The sequence below is a fragment of the Lepidothrix coronata genome, unplaced genomic scaffold (genome assembly GCF_001604755.1).
Source record: "Lepidothrix coronata isolate B3197 unplaced genomic scaffold, Lepidothrix_coronata-1.0 Scaffold20, whole genome shotgun sequence".
NCBI lineage: Eukaryota > Metazoa > Chordata > Aves > Passeriformes > Pipridae > Lepidothrix > Lepidothrix coronata.
This window is the reverse complement of record NW_016690200.1, coordinates 244849-268378: the sequence shown is the minus strand read 5'-3', so window position 1 is coordinate 268378 and position 23530 is coordinate 244849. Positions and strand designations below refer to the sequence as shown.

At 36.8% G+C, this 23530-nt stretch overlaps 1 protein-coding gene across 1 annotated transcript in view; it reads left to right on the top strand.

The window, feature by feature from the left end:
* The window catches only part of SEMA3E (semaphorin 3E), a 134567-nt gene that overhangs the window by 107874 nt on the left and 3163 nt on the right, over positions 1-23530 (top strand). The window contains exons 8-16 of the mRNA XM_017807856.1: positions 574-688; positions 1034-1103; positions 2385-2529; positions 7160-7382; positions 9948-10039; positions 11221-11262; positions 14321-14487; positions 20196-20263; positions 21925-22064. Coding sequence (XP_017663345.1) covers positions 574-688; positions 1034-1103; positions 2385-2529; positions 7160-7382; positions 9948-10039; positions 11221-11262; positions 14321-14487; positions 20196-20263; positions 21925-22064 — 1062 coding nt within the window. The remainder of the gene's footprint in view (positions 1-573; positions 689-1033; positions 1104-2384; positions 2530-7159; positions 7383-9947; positions 10040-11220; positions 11263-14320; positions 14488-20195; positions 20264-21924; positions 22065-23530) is intronic.

The following is a 23530-nucleotide window of genomic DNA, read 5'->3' as shown; positions in this document are numbered from 1 at the left end:
TTTTGCAAGCCTGCTGCAGAACCTTCAACAGCCAGTTACACAGACTACCTGAATATAAGGCCATGGTTTGAGGATGGTACCTGAAGGTTACAAAAATCTGATTGCTAAGTAGTACTAAATTCTCCCTTTTCTTGCAAGTCCCAATAGTTGCCACAGCTGTACCATCTCTATAGATAGATTCAGGCCTTCAGTTTCCAAATGCATCAAACTAACCCTGCACTGAGCTCTTACAGCAAAGCTAAACTTCACTAATATACTCAGTATATCTAATTTACAAAAATGAGCAATAAAAAGAAAGCTTTACAACTGCTGTGTAGTTAAAACTATCCAGGGTTATGGTACAGAATTAAAAAATTCTTATAAACCCACAGCTCCTAATGAGACCTGGACTTGATCAGTGCAATCCTACTTGAAAACTGACTCCAGAGAAATAGTACTAGTAATAGGCATGTGGTTTGGAAAGGGATGCTTTTGGCATTAAAAGACACAATGAACAATTAATTCAGCAGAGATGTTTGTGCTTCCAGACTTACTCATTCAAATTACCATTGGCACTTGTTTCTTTCTACACAGAATGATATGGGAGGCCAGAGAATGCTCGTCAATAAATGGACCACTTTCCTCAAAACCAGGCTAGTTTGTTCTGTGCCTGGGAGAAACGGAATCGATACGCATTTTGATGAATTAGGTAAATATCCTAGACTGCCACAAACTCAAAATTATCCAGAAAAGCCATACACTTTCATGATAACATACCTTACTATTAAATATTGTACTGTTTTATTCATTAACAGGGTGTGGTTGTTAGTGTTTTGTTTCCAATGTATATGAAGTTCTATAAGTACAGAGTTGGCTATCACCAATTGCTCCTTTACCTATTGCATTGTTTTTAAAGATTGCTTTTAAAATCTGTATAAAATTAAATGGAATAAATGAGTAAAACAGGATTATACTTTTAACAATCAATGAAGTTTCTCTTCTGTGGCTGGGAAAAGTAGTTTGTTATCAATAATGTTGCATTTAAATTTTACAGAGGATGTATTTTTGCTGCAAACTCGTGATAACAAAAATCCAGTGATATTTGGCCTTTTCAACACTACAAGGTAAACAACTAGAAGAAATAATAGCAGCCATGGAGGAATGTTTGAACAGTCTATTAAAGAGATAGAAGCTGCATGATGCATATCCCTTAGCAAATATACAGTAAACAGTTTAATCTCTGTTCTAGTCACAGTGGGCTTCCTTGTTAATGTAAAAACTGCTCTATAACACTCAGGGGCTGAAGTCTCATTCAGTGATTCAGTCTATCTGGATCACAAATTAATTAAGTGCTTCTCAGCTTGAAAATTTCCTAGTGTCGAAGTACATGAACTCCTGCATGCTTATAAAAACAGCATCTCAGAGTCACCTGTCTTTCCCCTAAGAGCTCCACTGTATTTCAAGGTTAAGTAGATAGCAGCTTAATTCCTACTAACTTCTTAGTGAAGCCTAAAGCACCAGCTGTAATCTTGCTGGTGGCCTCCTCTTCCTTTTCTGCTGCAGCCTAGTTCAAGTGCAAGCACGTAATACTCTCATCCCCGAAATCCAACTCTTAGTTTAGGATGTAACTGGTAGAAAAAATCAGCTGTGCTTTTGCCACTATCTCTTGATTTATTTTTTTCTAATAAACAAAGTCAGATCTGCTCCTCTAGCAATGCAGACACCTGGCATTTCCTACTGGGTCCCAATGCCAGTAGAGAAAAGTGGGCACCTAATTAAAATTATTTGGATCACCTTCCAGAGTCAGAAATAATTTCTTTGTAGAGAGCACTGATTCTTCTTTAAAAAAAAAAAAAATCAATTGCTTCTCTGGAAATAAGTGAATAAAATTTAAAAGTAAAATAGAAACTTTTATGTGGATTGACCTACACAAAATGATCTTCTGATCTAACTGATAAAATCAACCAACATTCCCACTCAATAAAAAAAGGACTCATTTTAGTCACTGTTCCTTTTAGTCAGCATCTTTCCAAGCAAAAACAATAGGAAAAATGTTAGAGAACAAAAATGGTTAACTGTTTAAATATCTAATCAAAGACATATAAAACCTGAGTTCAGTTCACTGTGCTTCCTCTGTGTTTCTAAACAAGTAATTTAGAGCTTGTGTTCACCATTATCAAATTTTGGCATAACAACACAGAGCTTCCTTGGATAAATGTTATAAATATAAACACATTAAAGACATTTAAAGAACATTGAACACAATATTTAGAAGAAAAGCTTATAGGAAAGAATAGGTAGTTTTTTATCCCTGAATACTGTTGAAATGTGACTTATTTTTAATTGCACAATAAAACAGAATGTGACATATTGTTTTAATAATGTCTTTGAATTTCACTTCATAGCAATATATTCAGAGGCTATGCTATATGTGTTTACCACATGGCAAGTGTCCGAGCAGCTTTTAATGGACCATATGCTCATAAAGAAGGACCTGAATACCACTGGGCTCTCTACGAAAGAAAAGTACCTTATCCTAGACCTGGTTCAGTAAGTACAATCTATTTTCCCTTGCTTTGCTATGTAAATGAAATTGAAAAGAAAAAGCAGACTGCTGCTAATGCACAAATCTTCCTGACTTCACAGTCCAGGGTACATTTCCTTGAATACTCCAGCATTTCTGGAAAAGTGTGGAATGGCTCAGCCATAAGTTAATCGAGTACTAGACCCATACGTTTCCCAAAGGAAAATAGTGGGATTAAGTATATAAGGTTTTTCAAAATCCTCTTGGGACTTGAATTTGTCAACCTTGTGTCAAAGTCATAAGATTCCAAAGTTAGGACCCCAGGCAAAACGGATAGAAAGCAGCACCTCTAGAAGGTGGGTCAGATATTGCATTCAGAAACAGTGTGTTACCTGTGAAGGAACCTCCCTTTGTTTCTTTTGCCTGATGAAACCAGGACATTTAACAAGCATTAAAGGAAAATAAAAAAAAAAAAAGAAAAGCCAAAAGAGGAATCCACTATTTCAAAGTCAGGTGGTTCTGGTTTCTTTTTTTCCACCTCTTTTTCCAAAAGGAACAAATTGAAATACTTCTATAATTGAGATCAATGCACAGGTTAGAAATGAGACATACATTTTAATAAAAGTAACTAATCAGAATAAATGTTTTTGTAAATAGTGAGCAAATTCTCCATCTTTCAAGGTCCTTCTCTCAAGACTGGTTCTTTCTGGAAACAATGGTCTATCACCCTTGTAATTCATTGGTTTGCTTTCAGACATCACAGAGTGAGATTTTACTACCCTTAAGCTTATCATCTTAAGCTTGCCCTTAAGTTTCCAAGCTTATCAACATTCTTGTTCTGTACCCTTTACAAAGAATACAGAAATACTAAAACAACATTGCAAACAACCAAACTCAGCAAAACCATTCATATTTTTTGTTAATTTTCACTCAAGTTTCTTTATTAACATAATTTCTTTTTTTTTTTGCAATGAATATTAAGTGAAGGAAAGAAGCAACATATTTTGAAACTGTGATTAATTTTTGTAGCACGCTCTGCAACTACAGAGGTGCTGTCATGTAGAGAGTTGGTCCTGTCTGGCACTTAGATTTCTGGAGGAAATCACGAACTCATTGCTTAGAGGCAGGTAATTAATTTCTACAAAGCATTCCTAATTCCTGTGTTGATTTCTCAAAGGCATCACAAGTCATTTTCACCTCAAACCCTTTTCCTGTTTCACTCTCTTTCTAGGTGTTTCTGAATTTTCTGTCCTAGGGTTCTCACATCTCCTCCTCTGCCTGTTGGTGCAGGTTGAGGGTGCCCCTTGCTTTGCAGGGGCCCATCACCTTCTCACGGAAGAGGCAGAGCCAGAGCCTTCCTCACTTTCCCCTTCCTGCTGCCAGTCAGGAGGAGCCTCACAGCAGGCAATGACAGGCTAACTCAGGGAAACATCACATCCAGGATTTCTTCTTTATCCTGTACCTTTTGGGATTACAACTACTTACCCACCCATGGCAATTGTCATCTGTTGCAAAGCTGCTTTTGTTTACACCCATGAAGCTCCACCCTTTATCATGCCAGCATTGGGCGGATTTCTGACTCTGTGAGATGCAAAGACAGCAACAGCTGTTTGGCTAAATCCCCCCCAGTTTTCACACTTCACCTCTTAATCTTCTCTCAGGCTGGGGGCTCAGTCTCGTGAGCTTAAAGGGGGAATAAACAGTTGCTGGAGCAGTACTTTCTGCTAACTGACTCAATATTCTCTTTTATACTGAACACAATCATTTCCAGAAATAAGCGTTGCATACAATTAATTTATCACTGAATCTCAGGAATGAGAGGTGAAAAGGCCTATTAACTTATCTACTACATGCCAGTACAGCCTTTCTCCCTGTAGTATGATTTCAAATGCATGTCCTTTCTCATTTTAAATTAACCATTTTAAATTCATGTTTTCCTCTGCTTCTCTTGGGTTAGAGACTTAAGTCAAATTGTTGAAGCAGATGCTCCAAAAAAGAGATTATCTAAGATTTAAACATTATGAATATGATTTGACCATCTCGGCCAATGAACTACCACTGTAGCAAGTGTTGACATCAATACCAAATAATTTTTTGTTTGTTTGTCATTTTTCAAAGTCACTGGTATTGAGTCAGGATAGAAGAGTAGATAAATAAATTATCACATTTTCAGAAAAATGGTTGAATTCAAAGGAATTATTAGTTTCCTATTTGAGTTTTGGTATATCAAATTTATAGTTTTTGCAGTTTCACCTAATAATGAGACAGTATCACGCATGGATTGCATAATGGCTGTATATTTTACAATGATAATACAAGTTCTTAAAGTGCTGTTCATTTTTTCTAGGCAGTAGAACACCTCACATATGTTATTTGGACTAGCGTTAAACACAGGCATGAATTCAGTATTAATGGCTGCAGTTATTACATTGATATCTCCTAGCACTGAAGATTAAATGGTGGGGTTTTGGCAAGAAGGAGAGAACACTGAGCCAGCACTTCAGCAAAGTTGACAATGATTTACAGAAATGCTGCCCTAAGTTCCACTTGCTTTCGATGCTTCTCTCCCTTGGCCACTTTTGGGTCAAACTGGATTGTTGCCTCCCCAAAAGGCAAGGTATAGGAGCTGAAAAAGTAGCAGAAGAGTGAAAGTAATTTTCCCCATATCATGGAACAAATTAACTGAGGAACCAGGTCTTTCTGGGGTGTTAATAGATTTAATTGTGTTTATATGTTGCAGAGCACATCAAAGGCTGAAGTATCTGGCTCTGCCAGCTAAAAAAGCATTAATTGATTCATTTTTGGCTGCTCATTTAGGGCACAGTTTAGAGGTCTTTTCAATGTTTTTCCAGAAGCATGAAGAGAAATCCTGTTTCAGGCTGTAGCCAAGTGTTAGGTTTCAAATTCCAAAGAAAAGCTCAGTATATTGGTAAACTGAATCTCAGTACCTTTCCCATTTCAGGAATGACAGTGACAAGAGCCCCAAAATAACCTACTATTAGGCATCTCTGAGAGTCAGCACTCTTTGATCTTAGCTATTGAATGAGTAAAGAATAAGTCTATAAGGAATGAGAGCAGGGCTTAAAGCTAAATAAACAGAAAACCATTGTTAAGAGTCACACAGGTTCTGACAGACTGAAATCCACTGCACTACTTCTGCCATAATCTCTGCCCTGTTTTGCTGATTCGTTTAGTTCATTTAGGCTGTACTGCTTCTGGAACTGACATCAGTAAAATCAAAAGTGGTGTTGATAGACTTCAGAGACAGCTGCATCTACTGTTTCCTTTCTAGACTACTTGATTTTATTTAATTAAAAATGAAAAGCCTGTGAAGGATTATTTTTATTAAATCTCTCCAGGGCTAGAACTTTGTAAAGGGAACCTGGCAATGCCTATTCACTTGATATGCTGTGCAGTGCATGAGAAGCAGAGGCTTAGCCTGTCTTCATGCTCCAGCTCTGTCTCTTTATTGCAAACAGCCGGTGAAATTCCATCATTAGGTTGATTAGACAGTTACTTTTAAGTCAACACTGAACAAATACTTTCCTGTAGCTAAGCCCAGAAAGTGGAAACAAACATTGCCCCACTTGACAAGTGTAGGAGTTTGTTATTGTCAATTACAGTTGACCACAAGTTTAAAATTACTGTTTCCAGTAAACGTAAAGAGTATTTGATTTCATTTTATTGATTGAAAAATCCAATTTAAATAGGGAAAGGCTGCTACTGTGGCTTTGCTTGAAATGTTTTTTAAAACCACGCTGTCTTATGAAGGTTTGGAGAAAGTAAATGGTTACTGAGATATTTCCAGCTTGATCATAAATGGTTTCAATTAGACATCATGAAGCAAATTGGAAATGTAGAATCTGTGTTCAGTTGGGAAACACTATCTCCTTCACAAAGCATCCTAAAATTAACTTCTCTCTTTAATGCATTAAATTATCCCTAATTGCACATTTGACTGAAGGAGTAAGCCTCTTTTAATCAGTCATTGACATAAAGTTTATTTGCTTTGCAAACTGATAGATTGATCAATGCAAACATTAGTATTTGAAGCTAAACTGTGATATATAATACTGCCATTGTGAGTTAGCAATTAGAATCAAACATAATACTGTTAGAATGCCTGAAATCAAGAATTACTGTTGCTGCTGGCATAATTTTTAAATGTGCTTAGTTTCTTATGGCAATATATTTTGCAATCAAAAAATAACAAGACTAGGGATTGATTTCAAGCATTAGTGTTCTGCTGACTCTGCATGTCTGTGTCCCTGTTGGGGCAGGAAACCCCTTTCTCTTAACTCTGTCAGTGGCCATTTTGATTACATCTGCAGTATGAATTTGGGGAAGACATAAGCACTATGGCTTTTGTCAAAATCTAAAAGTGCCACTATTTATTCTTCTCTTAGTATGGCAAAGAGGGAGGAACTCCCTCTTTCTAAATATGATAATGCCAAGGTTATGTTCAACATTCCCTTTCTTTCCATGATTAATAATCCACACATGCATAGAGTTCACTGTCCCAATTCCTACTGTGGTCTTCTTTGCTTGTTTATAGGTGAGGTTTTCTGTAGACTTGTCTTTACCTCTGAAAACAAGACCTGTTTCTAACAATTTATTTGTCAAATCTTCAGGATAATCTGTTTTCTGTTTTTGCAGTGTGCCAGCAAGGTGAATGGGGGTCTGTACACTACCACAAAAGACTATCCTGATGAAGCTGTCCATTTTGCCAGGAGTCATCCCCTAATGTATCAGCCCATCAGGCCTGTTCATAAGAGACCAATACTAGTTAAAACAGATGGAAAGTACAATCTTAAACAACTAGCGGTGGACAGAGTGGAAGCTGAAGATGGGCAATATGATGTCTTGTTCATTGGCACAGGTAATTAAAGAAAGTAAGAAAGAAAATTTAATAATTTTTCTTTTATCTCCAGGATGAAGGAAATCTATGCAACATTCCTTTTTAACAATCTTTCTTTGCACAGCGGTGCCAGTTTTCACCTTTCAGAGGGTAGTAATCATTCTAGACCTGTGCTTCACTGTGATGATAACACTATATAGGAAAACAATGGTAGGGAAACATTTAAAGACTAGGAAGAGAATCTTAAGTATAGGATTCCATTTTAATTTCTTTTGTTTTCCAACAAGAACCTTAAATTAAATTGCTGAACAACTGGCCTTATTTTTTAAACTTCCGAACACAATCCTGTATCTGAGCATAGATCTGAGCTGAGACCTGGAGGTCTGAGAGAAACAAAGGTGATATGATTTTCAAAAATATCGGCTCAAGTTACTGGCTTTATTCCACAGTTTATTTTCCCCAGTTCTGGAGACCACAAGTCTAGCTGATACCATTAAAAAGAAACTGCCAGCTTCCAGATTTGGGGTTACAACACAGCTCAAGGAAGGAAGGAAATGCCCGAGGTTTTTTTTAAAAAAAAACTGTTAGAAGTTTCCTGCCAAGCTTTCTTGTCTTTCTTTTGTGCCATTTTCTTAAGACACAGAGAGCTTGTTTAAAGAGAATTTTTAAACATCTTCCAAACAAACACAATTAAGGCAAAATATAACATAGATCTTCACTAAGTCTAAGAAAGCTGAGAAAAAATAGATATCCTAATGGTATTTGAAAAATAAGAAAACTTAAAAAAATAAGAGGAAAGGCTGGAACTAGACAAGATTTTAGTTACATCTAATCTGTCTGGAAAAAATCCAAGGATTCTTACATTCACATTTAATCAATTTAACAACAAAAGTGGTTTCACAAATCATTTTGACCAGTTTGTCTAGGAAAGCAGTTACAGTGAATTATTTTTTACTAATGAAATTCCTCTGATAAGCACATTTTAGTGTTGAGAATATTCAAAAACAATATGCTTGTAGAATAGCAAAGGCTTATTTATACTAGAGTTCTTTTCTAAGCTTTTAAATGACCTTAGTATGGTCTTGGTATTGGACTTACTGTAGTCTATAAAACATTGCACGATATGTCATTTATTTCTGTACAGCATATTTTACAATGAGGCCTACATTTTTCTTATTTTCTGCTTGCATTTCTGATTGAGATTGTTTAAAATGTTCTTGTATACGAGACCTCTGTTCAGCAAAGTTAAATCCAAAGGGGCTTAAGTGTATGCTGTCTAATCTCAGGTGAGAAAAAATTCCAGCGAAAGAATTTGGGTTTTGGAAACTCTGAAATGGAACCTGCAATCTCTACTCTGACAAAGCTCCCATGAGAAAACTCATTGCTTTTTTGGACAATAGAAAGAGTTAGAAAGAGTTAATATTTTTCTTAATCCAAATCCAACCTGCTGTGTAACATAAGTAAGCAACGTCTTACAGCTGAGCAAAAGTTTCCATAGGGTAGCAGTACAGGTTAGAAAGGTTCATCAAAGGAGAAGTCTGAACATCAGAGCTTTCACATATCTGTCAGCAGGATTCGAAGAGAGACTTACTTATGAAAATCAGAGCTCGGAATACAATTTCTTTTTACTGTTCCATCACAAAATTGATGCCTTTGATTGCATATTCTCTTTGAGAAATGGTGTATGACCCTAGTTTAACGGTCCCTCTCTTTGTTTGCTCCTTTGATCTTTTGCTGAACATTTTTCCCAGTGCTTGCCTGCTTAATATTTCCCCTGTAAATCAAAGGTGACTGAAAGTAACAGAAGAAAGGAAGTGATATCTGCCATTGTTGATGACAGATTTTCAGATTAAGGAGTGGAAGACTATTCTATTAATAGCCAGTAAGGCAAAGCCGAAGTAGTGGAAGACCAGATGCTATTTGTGTGTTTTAATTTCCTGAGAGAATTGCAGGGACAGAGAGGTTGATAAATCTAAAGTCCAATGTGCCTTAGTCTTTTTGATATTTTAGTTCATTTTCCTTTGACTAACACCTTCACCTCAACAGCAGCTCAGTGTTTCCCTAGAGGAGAGTGAGAGCTGTGCACAATGAACCCCTGAAGGTTTTCCTACTCTTGCCTGGAGGAACAGAGCTGCTGCTAGCAATTAAGGACACTAGTAGTTTCCTATCTAAACAGTCAGATCCTATAATTAAAGCTACTTTACACTTGTTTGCCTCAATGGACTCCAATGGAATCAATGGACTCAGTTTCTGCCTACTCCCATTTCTTTTTCTGAAATCCTTTTCTGATCCTTTTGCAGTTCACCAAGGGGTTATGACCCAGCATTTGAAAAATATGATTAATCATGTATCCTAGGCATGTTTCAGTTAACTATTATTTTCTGGGGACAAATTGTAATTTTTTTTTATTTTCTCAGAGTAAGAATCCTCATTAATTACAGCAATATGCAACTACCTGTACATATGTATAAATTTCTGTCCATCAGCAATTTTAAGTCATTTAGGTATTTGAAAGACATATAAATATTTCCTCCAATTATAACCTCTTGGTATGTTTTGGTTTTTTTCTTTTTAATTTATTTCCAGATAATGGCATTGTGCTGAAAGTCATAACAATTTACAACCAAGAGACAGAATCAATGGAAGAAGTGATTCTTGAAGAGCTGCAAGTATTCAAGGTGAACTGTGCTGTGTATGAAGTGTATATACAAGTCCTGAATTTTTTGCAGAATTAAAATGTCTAAAACATCTGAAAGTAGTCAAATCTATAATAGCCGTGTGCAAGAAATTTGTCAATTATATAGTTATTATATGACAGAAAATCTTCATTTTCAACTGATGTTTTTCTATTTGGAGTTATGACCCAAGTACTGAAGCATATTAAAATAAATCAGGACTGCTGTCTTTCTGTTTATGTGCTTGGAAGTTGTAGTGTGACTTTTAATTAGAAACTTCTTGCATTTTATTTCATTTTCCCTCACATCCAAGTAAGTAATTAAAAGAGGATAAGTGTACACATGAAAATGTACCTGCTAAAACCTTGGAAACTTAAATGAGGTCCAGATAGAAATAGCCCAGTCCTCAGAAAGGCTGAATCACTTAATCTGTCTCTACAGTGGGCAAACCTAAGTCCCAGTGAGGCAAAACTCCATTCTGCTTAAGGATAACCTGATTAAAGCTCGGTGTTTGATATGTGACAAAGCTAATATAATGAAATTCTCTTAGTGAGCATTCATGTCAGGTCACAATAGCCACATAAAGCAGGAGGCTAAGCTACTTCAAACTATAGGGAAAATCTAACATCAAAAGTTAGACATTTAAATCTGGTACCTGCATTTAGGCAGAACAACTATTGACTTGTTTCCTGAGGGGGGTTGGAAATCACAGAATTTGCCCCTCTTGATAAAGTTTGTTTTCAATAGACCTGCTGGGTGCTATGTCTTGCTCCAGGAAATCTGAGCAGAGGGCAGAGAGGACAATGGTAAAAGAAGGAATTCCTGCTATTTTTATCTTATCTTCAATGAATGTTTTGTTATAAAGAACACTCCACTTATCACTCTCAAGTAGGACAAAAGAGATTCAGTGGTGGCAAGAGCTAATGTCATGTTTGACAGGGAAATTGTAGTGTTCCTGTAGCTCTGATAATCCTGAATTAAGTGTTGGCTGGTTGTTTTTAAATAAACTCTTTTAAAGTAATACTTCTGAAAGTCGCAATTTCCTCACACTTTCCTTAAAGGAAGTAAAAGTATCTTGCAAAGCTGAATGTAATAAGTAAATATCAATGCTATTTTACCTAATTTATTGTCATAGCAAAAAGACATTCTTTTTTCTAAGCAAGTAAATATTTCCTATTTTTTAGATGCCAGTTCCTATTATTTCTATGGAAATCTCTTCAAAAAGGGTAAGTATTTGACATATTTGAAATGTGAAAGTGGTGACTCAATGTAATGAAGCTGTAAATGGTATAAAAATAGATAGATGCATAGATAGATAGATGAATGTACGTCATCTGTAATGAGATCTGGTCGGATACATGTAATCCTGTAATACAAACATGGTTATCTGCTCTGTTCCTTTATAAAGCACGCATGTTTTTCATTTCTAATGTTAAATACCCTTAGTTTACACTATCATGCATATCAAGGCACATAAAACCCAATCTGTTTCATGAGTTACTGTCATAGTAATCACAGTAGGGATTAGCTTGGTGAATATGGCAGCTCACAGAAGAGTTCCTTTCTGATAAATGCAGATAGATTTCAGCCCAGGGGGATGTCAGTGCAAAAAAACCTTGCTGGGTCTCCCACATAGTCAAGTGCCCAGTAGGGCTGTTTGGATCTGAATCTCTTTTCAGTTTCTGCTAGTTTCTGCTAAAATAAACACCCAGTTTATAACTCTTGTGGTTAGTTTCTTATCTTACTATATCATCGTATAATCTCAGCATGAAGCCATAATAAACACCCGAGGATAGTTAGATCTTAATGTTAGACATCCCATGTAATATGGGTGCACATAAACACAGTGAAACAGAAGTAACGAAGGATGACAATTGCATTAATAGGAGATGTGAGTGTGCCCCAAAAGATTATTTCAGTTTTGGTTTCTAGCCAATTTACATTCTTCCTGTAGGTAATGCAGAAAGAAAAATCCTCTGATGGTGATTCAGAGGAGGATCTTGGGTCTAAGTATTCTGATTTATTTCCTGCATCAATCTTTTCCCATGGACTGCGAAAGCACCTCTGGAGACTAGAGTGTCTAACACTGCACCTAAGTGATCATTTGGAGAAAGAGTCAGTGTCATTTCAGATAATTGCCTTACCTTTAACTCTCAGTCAATTGGCATGATAAAAGGATTATGTTGGAAGGGTAAAAAGGAGATACTTTATAAAAAATGAAGTAGTATTCTTCCGTTACATTCATCTTCCAAGAGGGCTGCTAACTCCACTAATTCAAGATAGATCTGGAAAATCTGGAGAGAATTGTAATAAAGCCACCAAAGCAATCCAGTGGTTGAAGGACAAAAATTCTTATGAGAAGTAAACGTAGCTTAACTTTTTCAAGATATCAAAAAGAAAAACTGAGTGAGAACAGGAGAGCCAGATATATATTTTACCATGTGAAGTGACTTCCTACTGTGTGTATGGGGATTCTTGAACATTCATGGTGAAACAATATAAGATTTAATAACCAAGTTCAGCTTGCCGAATGCAGATAAACTTATTCTTGAAATGGAATACAGTTTTCTGAAACTGAGGACAATTAAATGTTGGAATACATGTTAGGGACAGGGCTGGCACCAAGTCATTTTGTCTTTAAAATCAGCAGAAATATAACTTAGCTGAGTACATGTGAAAAAATTTGTGTACCTTGAGCGTTTTGGCTGGTTTCCTTTCAACTTGGAGTGACTGAGCCTGTGGAGATCTCCTTGCTGGCTATGTCTCAATATCCTTATAACACTGACCAGTCTTCACCAAGTCATGATACAATAAAATATCACATTTCAGGGCTGAGCTACTTATCCCAGCAGAAACTGGGAAAGAATGTTCTTCTTTGATGTTCAGTTGGCTAGATATCAGCTGCTTTTTTGCCCTCCTCCAATGAACCAAGACTTAGAGATGTCTTTACCTCTGCTAAAAGATGAAAGAGAAAATCCCATCTCATATGTCTTATTGAAAGTGTTGTTTCTGTCTTCTGGACAATCACAATGCAGCCTTTGCAGACAAAAATTCTCCTAAAACAAGTATCCTAGGTTTCTTCTTCATTCTGGTTGGCAGATTGAGTTCCTGCTACTATCATCTGGTTTATCTCAGCAGAAAACTTCTTCAAGCACTGCTGTTACCAGCCTCTCCTAGTTTCTTCCCATGGCATCTCTGAATGTTAAATTTTATAATCTAAACAGATATAAGAGGCATAATTAGGAACAAGAATGAACTATCTGGATTAAAATTCATGTCTTGTGATAGCCTAAATGATCTGTCAGTATTTTCCAGAGTTAAGTAATTTTAAAATAACAGATTTTGAAAGCTTGGTCAAAGAGTGGGAATTATGGACTAAGTTTGGCCATTAGGATAAGCACAGTTTAGGAATCCCTTTTCTGACTGGTAAAACTGTGGAAGTGAGCTGTGTATAAGTAGTTTCTATTGCAGTGCACACTGCATGTTTCTGTGTTCAGGCAATTTACCTTCATCAATTGCAGGACTTTTTCTCAAATTCTTGTAAATATAAACTATTCTTTTCTGAATTTATTGTGCCAGCATCTGAAATAATGTTTTGATCACCTGTCATTTGATTTGAAAAGGACATTTCTGTGAACTCAAAAGATTCATTAGTACTAATCCTGAAAAGAATCCCAAACATTACAAGTAAACATTAAAGAAGTAGATAGTGACTGGTTAATTTGTAAGAAAAGACTGCACAACAGGAAAAAAAAAAGAAATCTCTCTACTACTGTGCGTGCAAATGTGTGACCGTATTTTAAGTAGCCACATCAAGAGGTAAATTTACTTGAATACTCCCATTTTAAAATTGAGTTTGCTTTTAACTCCTGCATATTTGAATTTCTTCATTTAAAGTCTTTTATGTTAAGGGATTTTTTTGCAGATCAATTAGGTGACAGAGAAGTGAAGAGGGAGGCACTGGAAAATATCTTGAGGAAGGGAAAGAAATGTAAACCCCTGCCTATTCAAACACAAAGCTTACAAAGCTGAAAGTTCAGAAGCGAGGAAATGCCAAAACAAACTTGTTCATTTTACCTTCTTTCTGTTTCTCTGTCCTCATGTAGGAGAGTTTAATCTGTAATCAGATATTCTTCTACAGAGTAACTGTGCCTCCCTCAGGGCACAGGCTGGATGCACAACTGGCAAGCAAGGATAAATCTAACATTTTTTAATAACTGTGTTGGTAACAGAAGTTTTAGTGGGAATTTTAGAATTTAATCTTATATTGTGTGTTTTTTACAGCAACAGCTCTATGTTGGCTCCAAGTCAGTCATAGCACAGGTGAAGTTCCACCAGTGTGACATGTACGGCACAGCCTGCGCCGACTGCTGCCTCGCCCGGGATCCCTACTGCGCCTGGGACGGGATCTCCTGCTCCCGCTACTATCCCACAGGAGTGCAGGCAAAGAGGTGAGACCTGCTGCTTCTTGGATACACTTTTTGCAAAATATCTGCATAAACGGTTCCTACTGCAACACAAAGTACTTCATATCCCCTCCCTCATAACTGAACAGTGAGATGCCAGCTGCTAATTTACTAGCATAACCTTAGGGGATTGCAAGTAGCCAAATGCACAGGATGGCATAAAATGCAGTACCAGAATATTTTTATGAATAAAGCTAGGTCACTTAGGAATTATTTACATTACATTGTAAACAAGCCTTAATTTCTTTATACACCTTTTCATGTGCAGAGAAAAGATGCTTTACAATACGTATTATACAACAAGTATATAACACTGCAATAACATATATAACAGAATTTCTAAAAAAAACGTAAAGAACAATCTGTGTTAATAGTCAAATACCTTCACCAGCCAAAATCAAACCAGAGTTTCTGCAAAAGCTAAGATTTAGGTTAGGCTTTTTGCAGTGAATTGAAAGGCAAGTTACTCTAGAGACTAGTTCAAAACACAAACAAAATTTAGGTGCTTTAATTCTTCCCTTGAGGAGACTATTCCTCTCTATCACCATTTACTTATTCATGGTTCTTAGCCTTCAGTCCTTCCTGTAGTCATTTCCTTATCTTCTTCCCTCTCAAACCCAGGTTCTGCAATTCAGCTACAAAATCAAGCTTCTAGAACACGCATGTTTTAATCCAGACCATTTTACAAAACTTAGTCATCTCTGCCACCTAAAGAGAGTAATTTCTAACCTGAGTGAGCAAAACTTTTGTAATGTATAATTCTTTCTGTGGCTTTTTTTACAATTACTGGTTCTGCAAATATATGCTTAAGTATAAATTAGATCTAGAAGGACTGCAAGGATTACAATGAATTGAGTAACTTCTAGGGAGAGTTTTGAAAACTAGTGGAGGTGATCAAGTCAAAACCAAGTTATAGTATCCCAAATGTGTTATTGTTTCTTAAGGAAAACCAGGAAGGTATGTCTTTTTTTTCTGTTTTGTTTTTGGGTTTTGTTTGAGGCTTTTTTGTTTGGTTTGGTTTGGGTTTTGTTGTTGTTGTTTGTTTGTTTGTTTTTTGGTTCTGTGCTTCTTATCTTTCCATGAACCTGTATGCACTCAAAGAAATGCAGGCTGACAATATCCAGGCCCAATACACATTTCTGTAGATTTTTCTAAGATATAATTAATACAGTCATGTTATCTTGAGTAACATGACTTTTTGAATAAGGCACATTAAAAAGTAAAAATGAGAAACACAGTGTATGACTCAGCATAATTAAGAATCTCTTGTATTTACTGCACTAAGACATAGGTTAAACCAAGCAGGAAATGTACGCCACTTTTACAAGCAGGATTGCATAGTCTTCTCATGCCTCTTGCAAGTAGACCTAAAGGGAAGTAGTGGGCTCTGGTTGTCTGCTTAGTGTGAGATGAGTCTGGTTAAAATTTTCAGACCCCAGATTAAGAAAGATGAGCAGTTATATAGTGGGCCGGGGAGATTAATGTCCTACAGTATAAGTAGAAATTGAATTAACATAATTATAAAGCATGTGGGTTACTCATCTAATGATGTAAAATTCATTTGAGGAAAGGAGGGCTTTAAAAATCTCCCAGCAGCCTGCTAGCCTGCTAACAGTATCACCATTTACGTTGCTCTACAGGCTACTTATTGTCCAAGAAAAGATAAGAGAAACTCACTCTGCCCTGAACTCTGTTGTACATGTTTAGCATATTTTTTGTGTAAGACAATTTCCAGAGTAGCAGCCTTTAAGTCCCCTGACACACGCATTTATCCAGGGCTGAGTGATATGAGCAGCACCCCAGGCACCTTCCTGTGCCTTGTGCCCCCGACATTCAGCAGGTCAGTCTCTAAAAGAAGAAAATGCTGTTGCTATCACCCTCCTTCTCTTGAGATAAGCACTGCAGTGATGGAGAAGGGATTTGCACTCTATTGAACATTCTTGAAGTCTGCAAAACTTGTTTTACATGTAAGAGTTTGGGGAACAGCCAGAAAGACTAACAATGTTGAGAGACACAGATGGCATTTCCTTTGTTCACTTTAGCTCATAGCTGAAACTGGGAGCATTTTAAATTTAAGAGCTTACACTAACTGCGTGGTAAATGGGGAGATAGGATTGCTGCCTGGGGCATGTTGGGAACTTGCCTTAAGTTGCTTCCCATCAAATACCAGGTGAGGAGCACTGCTGGAAAAGGCAGGTCCTGGTAGACTTGGAGTTTTCTGATACCAAATGGCACTGAGCAGCTGATAACCCTGCCATGGCTTCCTTGGACTCCAGACAGAATTAATGCCACATCCCAGAGCGTTCATATATTAATTTGGCCTTGTCCAGGACTCCAGATTCCTGCTCAAGCTGTACATGGTGATACATGTAGTGTGAGTGCAATGGGCATTGGAGAGCACTGGTTTCACATGTTCCTGACATCCCTCCCTTCGTTGGGACTCATGGAGCTGTGCCTTACATTACAACACGCTTGAGCTGGCCTTAACACCACCTCTATTTGCTCAAATGTGGCCCTCATACTGTATATTTAGGTGGACTTTTGACTTGTAAGAGCAGTGGTGCTGGTGAGTAAGAGCACTGCTCAAAGCTCTCTTTTTAATTCCAGTTCTACTGATGAAGAGTTGAACTGAGGCAGAGATGTACAGTGCGTCCTCCCCGCTTTGATTCAAATGCTATCTGCTTTAAATCCTAATGCCTCCAAGGTATAACAAGTGTTTAGAGAAACATTAAATAGAAATCTGTAAACTAAGGCATGTAAAGGATTTAAAGAGAAGTGAAGCATAAATAGAAAAACCCTCTGCTTGACATCTGGGACTAATTTTTCAAATCATGAAAGTCTTTCTTATAATACCTTGTACATGCATAGCCTGGATAAAATTAATTAAATGTAAGATTTAATTAAAGACAAATAAAAACTGAGTCCAAAATCCCATATCTTGATCCTCGGAGCACAGCACACCCCAATTCCATTGTAATTACAGATGTATGGCTCCTGCATACTGCAAATACTTCAGATACCAGAAGGAATTTCTATTGCATTCAAATTTCATGAAGTGCACTTGAGAAGGTATAGGTCCAGAAATGCTTTAGTTCACTATTACCTCTGCAGTCTGATTCAGACAGGTTCAGTTTTGATCTAAATAAGCACTAAATTCTACAAGTGAGATTCTTTGCTCTGCCATCTCACTGTCTAGGCTGAAAAAGGGCTGAAGTAATTTTAAAATGCCTTTGAGCTTGGATCTAGTGTGATTCTTTAGCTAACTTTTAGAAGCTGACAGTCACTCCCCCGCCTCCTCTCCCTGTCTGGCCTCTTTCTCCATCAACCACTTCACCAACAAGTATACAGTCTGCTGATTTACTTATGCAAACTGCAGTGGTGCCTTTTCTCCTCTAGACTTTTCAACTTTGCCTCATCCATTCCTGGGAAATAATAAAGGATCATGAAAATGATGGTGATGGTGATGATCAATGTATTCCTTTCTTGCAAATAATTTTTAATAAGTTCCTGAAAGCACAGAGTTACAGACTGAAGTCTAAATTCACGAAATTATAGATTGCAAAAGGAACTTCCATGCATTCAGTACATTTTCTAATCACTGAAAATTGCTTATAGTAGTTTATCTCAGGGATTGCCTGGTACTCTGTTATTCACGGAATTCTGAATAAAATTATTTCTAAGAAAAAAAATACCAGGCTTATGTCAGTATCTGTGAAATGAGTTTATCTCCCACCATCTCCCTCCTTTGCAGCACCTCATCCCATTTTTCCATTCTCCTCAGGGAAGTAGCAAGTGAAGGCTCTGGTAAATGTATCTTCCCCAGTCTTCACACTCACAACAGCGAAATTCCATCAAACAAACATTTCTTTTTCTTGAATGGTTCTGACGACTGGACAAATAATCCCATTTAATAAGACTAAGATTTTTTTAGCTGGGCAAGGATCATAAGGAACTGCAGACTGAAGAGAACATGCCTGCTACCTGTCCAGTTCCTGCTAGATAGGGCTGCTGGGCCTGACAGCAGCAGGGTTTTCTTGTTTGTTTTTTTCAAGGCTAATGCATATTCTATAGAGTTTATGTATATCTGTGCAACACAATGTCTCCTTCGAGCAATCGGTGTACACAGACATGCAAACCTGGTGGCATCATTATTCAGCACTGACACTTTGCAGAGTTATCAGTAGGCATGGCTGCAGCATTCATACATTGCAATGACAACTCCCAGGCCATGATAAAGCCCAGTTGCTATCTCAGAATCTCCATTTTTGTTTATTAACATGCATGTATTTTTAGAATTTCTCCTTAAAAGGTCCCACTGAATTTGCAGATTCCCCTGAAAAAAAACAATGGCAAAACATTAGTTCTTCTCTGAATATCAGTAGAGGTTAAAGCTGTCCTCTTGGTCCACCAGCACTCTTGGATCAGGAGTCCATATGGGTGACAGAACTTGGAAAAGAATCAGTGTCTACTGCCAGGTTAGAAATGTGATGAGTAACATCTATGGACAAGATCTTTAAATAGTGTAAATCTACATGGTTCCAGTAAATTCTGTTTGTATCAAATAAAAATTCTGTTTGTGTTCACTCAGCACCGGAGAGAAAAATTACTTCAGTTAAATGCAAAGAATAACAGAACTCTTTGGCTTTACTTGTTTCTAGCATCTATAATTTATACTGTGCACATGCCTGCCGTGTAAGATTTGCTATACTGCATATTTCTTTTCTTAATATGTTATGTATGGCATTGGCAATACAGTGTAGAATTACTCTTCATGCAAATATAGGAAAAGTATCCTTAGTAAAACTAAATTTCATGTTGTAGAACATACTACATCTGGCAAGGTATAGCATTCCAATAAGCTCTTTTATTTCCCAAGTAAGCAATCTTAATCTTATTTATCAGGACACTCAGAAGTAGAAAAAGCCATAAAAAAGCACAGTTCTTCTGGGAATGCACCATATAATCATGGTTTTCATTTTTTTTCTGTAAATATCTATAAAAAACACAAACCTCAAAACTCAGACTGATTTTTCTCTCAAAAGCACTTGCAATATTTCCACGTGGAAACCAGAGCTCCCAGGTTCTGATTACAGTTCTGCCACTAGTTTGCTTTCTAGGCATGGGTAAATCATGAACCTATTTTTCTGTTGAGAAAAATGAGCTTAGTAACTGTCTGTTACAAAGGTAAAATAAAATAAAGTATTTCCTCTGCTTTGAGATTCCCCATTAAAAAAAATAAAAATAAAAATAACACAAGAGTGAAGGTTAAAAGAACTACCAGTCACATACATGGTAAACTGTTCTAAATTAAAAAAGGAAAATTTCCTTGTTTTCCAAAGAGAGAGAGAGAGAACCAAAATACAGGCTAAAGGTCCCTTTGACTGAATGATGTCCAGTTGGTTCAAAGGATCTTGTTTTGTTATTTATAACATCTGTGTAGTTATGTATAAACTGGATACACAGTTGTGCCTCTTCTCCAGATAAATGTGTTTCTTTTTTTCAGACGTGATTCCCAGTAGGTCGAGTAGAGAGAAAATGCCAATGTATAAATGAGTACTTCTCTCGACAATGTTAATTTTTTATAGCGAGCAAGATTTAACTCCTTATGTTTATAACTAATGCCACTTTAGCATAACCCAACAGGATGTAAGCTAAACATGTTCTCTCAAACAATTCCATTTTTTTCCCTCCAGACGTTTTCGCAGACAAGATGTTCGGCATGGAAATGCAGCGCAGCAGTGCTTTGGCCAGCAGTTCATTGGTAATCTACTCAACATTTACAAATTCCTAGTAAATGCCTGGAACAGACAGCACAGATTTTGCCAAGAGTATGAGCCAGACCATGATCTTACCTGAGCTTTTTTACTGGCATATTTCAATATTGTTATAAGAGCTGTGGGGACGAAGCCCACACCATCCAGGTCTAAGAATTTACCATTTCAGGTGCATCCATAATGTTCATGTGGTCCTGCAGCCCTGATATTCAGACTAAAGATGTGGATAATGAATCTCAATGGATTTAAAGAGAAACAAAAGCATAACAATGGAGCAGGTATAAGAAATAACAAGGCTGCATCCTGAAAAGGATATGAAATAATGTCAGGACACTTACCCAGAATTTAAGGGGCTCCATAGCATAGACATGAGTAATCACATGCTAGAACAAAAATGTGTATTTATGATCATTATCAAGATTTCTGCTTTAAAAAATAAGCAAACAGACAAACAAACAAAAAAACCCCCAAAACCCAGAAAACAAACAAACAAAACCAAAACCAAAAACCAAAACAAAACCAACCAACCATAAAACAACAACAGAAGACTCCACACACACAAACAAACAAACAAAAATCAAACAAAAAAAAAAAGAAAACAGAGAAAAAGATAGATTATTGTGTCTAGTGCTGTTGTCCAAACCTTGGAAAGTGATGATTTCAAACACTGGTATTGGGAATAAAAAAAACAGAGAGAAAACAGTTGCTTGGATATCCTTAGTATTTTGCAGGATAACACATAATACATTGATAGAGGAAAAGAAATAAACCATAAGAGGTTCTTCTGGAAAGATAACCAGAGAAACAATATTTTAAATATTAGATAGATATTTTATGTGAGAAAGCTTTGTTAAAATTGAAGCCTATTGGAGGATATAGTACATTTTGGAAAAGTATATCCCAATATGAAATACTAATTATTCAGCAAGTTTAAAATACAACAGAGAAATCACAATTGTATCAAATAGTGTATTTTCTTAGGGTATAAAAGTAGTTGGTCTCAAGAATCTTTCTCACTACAATGGAATAAGATGATTTCATTAATGAGGCCATTGGCTTCCTCCACTGTAACAACCAGCTAATCTTCCTCCAGATATTTTGCTGAATGGAAAAGCAGAACTGAGTTTTGATTAAATTCACTCACCTTGTTTTTATTAGCACCCTTGGGCCAAAACTGTGCTTTCATTTTACACATGTGTAACATGGATATATATAATATTGGTTAGAGTATTTATAGTTTTTCAGAGTTTCATTTTGCAAAAGGTTTCATGCTCTATTTGTACCCCTAAAAAAATTGCATTATTTATTATATATAAACATACATTGAATCCTTCTGTTTCACTGAGTGAAAATTAAATTAACTATTCATAAGAACCAGGCCCAAGCAATTAACAGTGTGAAAGGCTGAGATCTGTTTCTCTGTGTATAATCTTAGGTGAATCATGGTACAATTTGGTCAGATGCTATGAGAGTCTGGGATGATGGGAATATTTATTTAGCAGGTCAGATCTTCACTAGACATTACTTTTCAGTCACTATTTGATTGGATCTGAATCAAGCTTCACTCTTAAACATAAATATATCCCAAATATGGAGTGTAACAAGTATTTGCAGTAAAACATTTTTGAAACATTTATTTTCCTTCCAGGTGAAGTCCTGGAGAAGACTGAGGAGCGACTTGTTTATGGAATAGAGTACAACAGCACCCTTTTGGAGTGCACCCCTCGGACCTTACAAGCAAAAGTAATCTGGCTTGTCCAGCGAGCACATGAAACTAAGAAGGAAGAGGTAAATATTCTTATATACTAATCTTTATTTCAGTAAAAAAGCCTGCTGTTAGGAATATTACATCTTCACTGAAAGGCCTGTCACCAGTTGCTGAAATGTATGTGGGTCAGGGAAAATCATTATGTTCATCTGGTCTCTTGAATTAATAGACCTGAGAATTTCATCTGGTGTTTGCATTTAGCATCTTGAATGCAGATGTTAGAAATGTAGTGAAGCTTACTTAAGATCTCAAAACAAAAGAGAATCCACCACTTTTCTTGGTATGTTATTGAAGGGATGAAATATGAACATATTACTTCCAATGTTAATCTAGCTCAACATCCACTCGTTCCTGCTGCCTCATTCCTCCACTCATTCTGTTACATAACAGAATCTTCTGCAAATGAGTATTAGTGGATTCTCTGCCTCTTTTACATATATTTTCCTATTATGAAAACGCTCCATAAGTGTTAATATATTTACTCCTCAGTACCTCTCTAATACATATCACTGTATCTATCCCCACTTAGAATATGGAAGAACGTAGGGAGAAAAGCCTTGGACTACCAAAGGATAAGGATAGTTGCCTTACTGCCTAGTAGCTAGGCTCTACTGCAAATGTGAAAACCAGGCTTAGCCACGGACATCTGCAGATCTCTGCAATGGGACTCCCTTGACAGAAAATATGGACATTTATGATAAAGACATCTACCTAGGAGCTAGTCAATGTAGGCTGCCTTTGAAGTCAGACTAGATGATTCAGTTACAGCCAGTGGTATCACCTTTTGGTCAGGTAAAAAGTTACTAGCAAACCACTGAAGATAAAAATATCCAAGGCTGACAGGCTATGCTTTAAATATCTAGATTTAAGCAAAATGAATGTCATCCCTATTTCTGGCACATTTTTTTTCCCAAAGTTTTGTCCAAGTCCCTAATGCCTACATGGTCTTTCACACTTGCCAATTCCTCATGTATTTAGCTGGAAGACCCCTATCTATCCGTAAACATTCACAGAAAATGATGAACTGAGAGGCAGTGAGGATGTCCTACTGTACACACATCCCTTTAAATCCACTAGACAATGGACACCATAAGAGTAAATTTGAATAGACTCTAATGTCTAATATCATTAAAACATTTGTTTTAGTATTTCCCCCTGAAAGTTATTCCATTTAACTTGAATAACTACGTGGTTATTAGAAAAAGACAAAGAAAAGCAAAAAGTAGTTGAATGGTAGAATCTTACAATCATAGAATGGCTTGGGTTAGAAGGGGTGTCTGAGGATAGTCCAAACACCCTGCCATAGGTAGGGACATCTTCCACTAGACCAGGTTGCTCAAAGCCCTATCCAACTTCACCTTGAACACTTCCAGGATTAGGGCATCCACAGCCTCTCTGGACAACATGTGCCAGTGTCTCACTAGTATGGCCAGTCTTCGCGAGCGAAGATTTGGGAAAGGTCATTAACCCTTCGAGCCTGCGCAGT